At 27.6% G+C, this 6,713-nt stretch overlaps 1 protein-coding gene across 1 annotated transcript; it reads left to right on the plus strand.

The window, feature by feature from the left end:
• Window positions 1–4,209: 4,209 nt before the first annotated feature.
• Window positions 4,210–6,406, plus strand: LOC111298476 (reticulon-like protein B18). Its single transcript, XM_022893190.2, has 7 exons — window positions 4,210–4,931; window positions 5,028–5,181; window positions 5,285–5,495; window positions 5,613–5,682; window positions 5,789–5,854; window positions 5,941–6,063; window positions 6,146–6,406. Exons 1-7 carry the CDS (start codon window positions 4,376–4,378, stop codon window positions 6,289–6,291), a joined length of 1,326 nt encoding a protein of 441 aa, XP_022748925.2. The 5' UTR covers window positions 4,210–4,375; the 3' UTR covers window positions 6,292–6,406.
• Window positions 6,407–6,713: the final 307 nt, after the last annotated feature.

Here is a 6,713-nt window from a genome sequence, read left to right on the forward strand (position 1 = left end):
CCTTCGTTATTTCATGTTTTCAGATTGCTTCTGTTGCTAAAAATGCCATTATTGTTCCCATTAAATCAAAGAAGCTCAATGGTTTTGCTATAACAAAAGGTATTCTTGTAACAATGAGGTAAATGTGTTAGCCTTTAAAATTCTTTGGTCTTCATATATGTGCCACACTTATGTACAAACATGTGCTTAAATCTTATATAGTTGATATACTTTTTCTTGATTTATCCAATTCAATATTTGAGTTTTCATTTTTAAAGTGTTGCAGTATGTAGTACTAACATGAAAGTAAAGAATAGTCGAAGATAATAGATCAATTTGGGTGTAGGGTTGTATTTGTAGTTGAGCTATGACTAACTAAATTGTGTCTATTTTTCTCTTTTGTTTCTTTCTAAAAGCATGATTAAGAAGAACTTCAATATTTTATTTGGTGAACTATATGATTTCATTTTCAATCAAGTTATTAAGTAAAATGCATTCAATATGCAAATAAAATTTGGCCCAAAAAATGTAAATAAAAGAAAAAAAAAAGAGATCTCAAGTATATTTCTAGATCAATGAGCTAATGAAACTTAAATCATTCCTTTTTAACAAATCAAAACAATCAAAGCATATGTAAGCAAAACAATAAATCATTCATATAAAAAATAGCGTGGTATATTGCTCATTTTTTAGTTCCAATCTCTTAAGTATTTCTTTTGATTATGAGACTTATGGTAATTAGTTGGAAGAATTATAATCAAAGAGGAAAAATGAAAATTTTCATGTTTCTTTTCACTAATTTTGGATAAATCTAACATCTATATAAAATTGTACACAGGCTCATACCTTCGTGACAACTGTTAAAATGAAAAAAAAAAAAAAAAACCAATGGCCAAGCCAAGTATCCTAATTATATATAATAATACATAATAGTATTTGCCCTTGCACTTTATTGTAGGACAACTTTTTTATCTGTCTTCCAAAAATCATTTTTTATGCTCTTTTAAATTGTTAAATTCAGATATAGGGTTTTGTTCTACAAAAATTTATAAATTAAAATAGTTATTTTATAATATTGAAAAGATAAAATGATCATTTTATAATGTTGGACCAGTGTAAAATTATAATTTCTTGGGGAATTCTTTTAATATTTTTTTAAAATTTTTATTATTTACATTTTAGATTATTTTATTTTGATTAAAAGATAAAATGATTATTTTATATTGTTGAAAAAGGAAAAATGATCATTTTATAACGCTAGACAAGTATCACAATATAATACCTTTAGGAATTCTAAACTTTCTAAATATGTTTTTATTTTCATATTTTTAATTTTTTTATTATATACATTTTAGGTTATTTTAGTTTCATTGGAGTAAAATGGTTATTTTATAATGTTGAAAAGAATAAAATGATCATTTTATAATATTGGACAGGTGTCAAAATATAATCACTTTGGGAATTATTTTAATATATTTTAAAATTTTTTATTATTAACATGTTAGGTTATTTTAATTTGATTAAAGAGTAAAATAGTCATTTTATAATAATAGAAAGGGCAAAATGATCATGTTACAATATTGGACATTTGTCAAAATATAAGCATTTTGGGAATTTTTTAATATATTTTATATTTTTATTAATATTTTAATTATATTATTTTAATTCTTTTAATATATTTTTAATTTTTATTATTAACATTTTAATTATATTATTTTGATTAAAGGATAAAATAGTTATTTTATAATATTGGAAAGAATTAAATGATCATTTTACAAAGTTGGACAAGTATCACTCTCTAACCCCTTTATGGATTCTTTTAATAAAGAACTAGCATCCTGTGTATTATTGTGGGTTTTTCATATTATTTTTTAATTATATTATTTAAACAAATTTTATTGGAATTAAACATGTATAAAAAAATATTATTTGTAATTTATAAATTCATATTATAAATATTATATTCAAACAAGTATTATAGTAAAAAAAAATTATGTAATTATAAAGTTCAATAGAAAATGCAGCATAAATAGTATTATCTTTAATAATTAAATTAAAGTTTGTTGTCAAAAGAAAAATAATCGTTTTAGTAATTTGATATCTAAGCCTACTATTGTAAGAAATATGTTAGGGTTGTTCAAATGCAATCTTATATATTTGACAAACTACAATACAAAGAAGAGAAAACTTTATTAGTTAGGTTAGATTGCATCTAAAAAGGTTTGTATTATATGTTTCTTATTTGTGTAATTTGTGTTTAAAGATTAAATGTGCATTATATTTTCTTTCATTTCAAGTTAGTCAATCATAGGTTATTTTCTTGCCATCTTTGTGATAAAAAAAATTAATGTACTGATCATGAGTATTTAATATTATTTAATGATTCATTTACAAATAATTAGATTGATGAATATTATAAATTTATAAAAAAATTAAGTTCATAAATAGTTAAATCCATTTAATTTAGGTTTGATTCACAATTAGTAAATAGTAAATTTAAATCTAATCTCAAGATTTAAATTGAGTTTATAAATATTTTAAATTCATGAATGGTTAGTTTATGAACAGTAAAAAGACTTTCATCCATAATTAATTAAATTTATTGATGTTACAGATTCATGAATAATTAAATTTATAAATATTAAAATATAATAAATATAAATTTGAACTCAAATTTTAAATGATATAAAATTTATATATTCACAATTAATTCAATTCATAAATTTTATAAATTCATGAATGCCTAATGATGAAGCTGATTTGTAAAAAAGCTCATGCTTACATGACAGCGTCCAGCAGCACAATATTAGAAAAAGGTGAGACGCAGCTAATATGATAATAAAGCATAGACAGGATGAAAAAAAAAAAAAAAGAGCTAGATTATGTTGCCAAATGTCATAGTTCAGAGAATTACAGATAAAAATAATATATTATCGATTATATAATTATATATAATATTATATTATAATATACATAAAAATCTGGTAAAATTTATTTATATAAACGTTTAGGTAAATAATTTATATTATTGACACATATGATAGTTTTTAATAATTTTATTTAATAAATTATTTAATTTTTAAAAATTTTAAAATTTAAAATTTTATGTTTATCCAAAAATTTCAAAGTATATAAGATTTATCTTAATTTAAACCTAATAAAATATATCTCTTACATCACTCTTACTCATGTATATAAAATACAAAATTCAAATAATTTTTAAATGTTAAATCCTTAAATCTTAGGAACTATAAAAAAATATATCCCGTCTAAATCAATATTCACATAAATTTAAATAAATAAAATTTGTGATTGAACCACTGTTATTTATAAAATTTTTTGCCTTTATTTTTCTATCATTTAAAATAAAAAATATTTTATCTCAATTTAAAATTACACATATATCTAAATTTAAAATTATATTAATTTTTTTATTTTAATTTAAAATTAAACTTTGATAAACTACATTTTTAAAAATTTAAAATTTTTTAAAATTAAATAATTATAAAATATATATTTACGATTTCTTCTCATAATCAATTTTTTTTATATATAAAAGATAGAGCAATCAGATTTTTATCATAAAAATTTGATATGATAAAATTTCAAAATTAAATATGATAAAATCTTTCATGATATATCATAAGTGTGAAAATTTTAATTTTTATACTAAAATAATATATACTTTTAAAAGTGTATATAATTATGAACATGAGATTAACTTTCTCATTAAAATTTATATGTAATTTTATTTTCATAATTTAAAGTTTTAATAATGTTTATTTAGATTCTTTTATAATAATTTATACATAAAAAGTTTTTATAATTTTAAACTACATATTATAAATGATTATGAATATATTTCTTTATTTATATACAATATAAAAATTAATATAGATTAAAATTTTAAATTATAAAAAATATAAAAAAACTCCGTGACACGGGTAAAAAAAAAACTAGTGTATATATATATATATTTATAAATTTTCATTTTGTCATGCATGGTAAGGTTCAGGGTAGTACCCAAACCATCCTTAAAGAAACCCGTCAGCAAGCCCATAAGGATTGGTCGAAATTCAATAAATGGGAGTTATGGTCATGGACATTCGACCCCAAAAATACAACTGGCCGTACCATTTTCTTACCGTTGTAGCACAAGTCAGGGTCCCACCATCCCCCGCTGTTAACTTTTCAAAAATCCAAAAAGAAGAGAACGAAATCCTCTTCAACGGCTCCTACCATTTCTTAAACAAACCCTCAAAAACCACCTCTACTCTCATCTCAATCAAAACCTCCTCAAGATCTCGTCATATTGAATTGAATTCCAACATAATCTTTTCACTCATTTCATTTCTCTCAAAGAACCCGGAAATCTTGCTTCAATTAATTCAAAGAAATGGATTCAAATTCAACATTGTCTTCTCATCTCTCAAACCCAAATTCTCAGAACAAATCAGCTTCACGTTTAGCAAGAATCAGCTACTCTAGTGTTGAACCCGAAGAGCAACTAAGACCCACAATCCCACATCTCTCTTTGGGCCACATCTCTCCATCCCCCAAGAAAACAACTTCACCATCCCCTCTTTCAGTCAGATCATCTACCAACTCTCTGCCTCTCCAAGAACTTTTGCTTCTCTCCCCTGCTTCTCCTCTGCGAAGGTCAAAAAACAGACACGCAGATAGGATTGAAATGGCAGAGGAAGCCGCTCCAGAGCATGGTGGTTCTCGTAGGAGATGCAAAAGCAGGACTGCCCAGATGGGTCTTCCGGGATGCGGGTCCCCTAGGAACAATAGAAGGTCAAGGAGGAGAATTGAGATCGAGTTAAGAGAAGATAGGGATTTGGTTCTGGGGGAGGAGGTGGGAAAACCAAGAAAAAGGCGTCATAGTGGGAAATCAAAGAAGGAGAAACTCAGTTTGGTCCCTTGTCTTCCTTCTTCAAATTTGTCTCCAAGTATGCCCTTCAAAAAAAAAAATTTGTTCTTCTTTCAATGTGTCTTGTTTTTTGGATTTTTATTTTCTAATCTTTCATTGTTTTTTGATGGGTTAGAAACTGTTGATTGCGAAAAAAGTAATATCAATCGAATTGGGGAGATGATCAGTGATTTGGTTATGTGGAGAGATGTTGCAAAGTCAAGCTTGTGGTTTGGATTTGGATGTTTATGTTTCTTGTCTTCTTTTCTCACCAAAGGAGTTACTTTCAGGTAACCAGTCTCCTGCTTTTTAATCCTCCAGTCCTGCATTGAAGTTCTTTAGCGAGTTTCAGCCAAATCTCCTTACTAACATTCCTTGGTTTCATCTCTACAGCATTTTCTCCATGATATCTCAAATTGGTCTTCTGTTTTTGGGCGTTTCCTTCTTCTCGAACTCAATCTGTCATAACGTTGAGAAGAGGAACGAATTCAAGCTGAGAGAAGAAGATTTGCTGAGACTAACAAGACCGATGCTTCCATCTACAAATCTTGCAATTTCAAAGATGAGAGAACTGTTCTCTGGGGAACCCTCCACGACCCTCAAGGTAGTGAACAAAGTTTAAGAAGCACAATAAAAATGACATAATTGAATAGACTTAGAGTGAGGACTATTTAAACAAAAAGGTTAGTTATATCGGTCCTGTTTTTCTCATTGCATGCAGGTAGCTCCATTGCTCATCCTTGGAGCTGAGTATGGCCACATTATAACCCTGCGAAGGCTCTGTGCATTTGGTATATGATCATTATTACCCTGTCTATCTCTCCCATTGAATCTTCATTAATGAAGTTCGCCATTATCTAAAATTTTGATGTGGGATCGCTGTTTGCATTGGAGCAGGATTTTTCATTATCTTCTCCATTCCAAAACTGTACTCGTGCTATTCTCGTCAGATAAACCAGAAAGGTATACAGTAATCCCCCCCTATTATATACTTGTAGATTTGTTTTTGGTATTGCAATTTATTGATGGAAATGAATTTGGGTATGCAGCTGAGTGCATGAAACAATGGACCATTGAAGCTTGGGGAGCTTGCTCTCACAAAAAGGTTGTGGCAGCTTCAGCAGCCACAGCCTTTTGGAATCTCTCGAGTGTAAAAACGCGTATTTTCACTGGTACGTTGAATACGACAGTAACCTTGGCCATAATTTCATTTTTCAACTGTCAACAAATAATTTTTCTGGATAACTTTGGCAGCATTCATATCTCTGGTGATAATCCGGTATTGCCGGCAGCATCTAATGCAAAAGTTAGATGAAGGGGAGACAGCAGAAGTGGGACGAGAGCGATCGGAGCAGGCCTTGGTAGTAGCAGGAGACAGAATTCACAGCAAAACTAATTAGGATCAGTAGTCGTATCAAAATTCTAACGCAAATAAAGTTGTTTTTTCAACAGGCTGATAAATTCATGTTTGACATTATATGTAATAATAAAAAGGAGTTTGTTTTCTTTTGTTCACGGTTGATCTTCTTGCCAAGATATCACTCCAGATGCAGGTCTGAAGCATATCAAACATCCATGAACATGGTAGCTACAGATTGCCATGGTGCACTTTGCACGTCAGTCATCTAACTATACAAGAACGAATTACGAATGGTTGCATTTACTAATAAAATGTTTGAGAATAAAGTTAAAGAAGAAAAAAATCTACAAGTTGGAAAATTAAGACAAAGTAAAAAAAAGAAAATCAACATGGCTCTAAGTCTTCTCCTAGCTGGAATTGTCAAACATTAAGAGGATGACAGCCCGAAGAACAAAAAAGTCT

The sequence above is a fragment of the Durio zibethinus genome, chromosome 16 (genome assembly GCF_047325235.1).
Source record: "Durio zibethinus cultivar Kanyao isolate XHJ-2024 chromosome 16, ASM4732523v1, whole genome shotgun sequence".
In the NCBI taxonomy this organism is placed as follows: domain Eukaryota; kingdom Viridiplantae; phylum Streptophyta; class Magnoliopsida; order Malvales; family Malvaceae; genus Durio; species Durio zibethinus.

What these genes read in the sequence shown, in the direction of transcription:
- LOC111298476 (XM_022893190.2), top strand. Translation starts at nt 4,376, where the DNA reads ATGGATTCAAATTCAACATTGTCTTCTCATCTCTCAAACCCAAATTCT. An exon ending in AACCCTCCACGACCCTCAAG is followed by an intron (nt 5,496 to 5,612) that starts GTAGTGAACAAA and finishes CATTGCATGCAG; the next exon opens with GTAGCTCCATTGCTCATCCT. An exon ending in GCGAAGGCTCTGTGCATTTG is followed by an intron (nt 5,683 to 5,788) that starts GTATATGATCAT and finishes GCATTGGAGCAG; the next exon opens with GATTTTTCATTATCTTCTCC.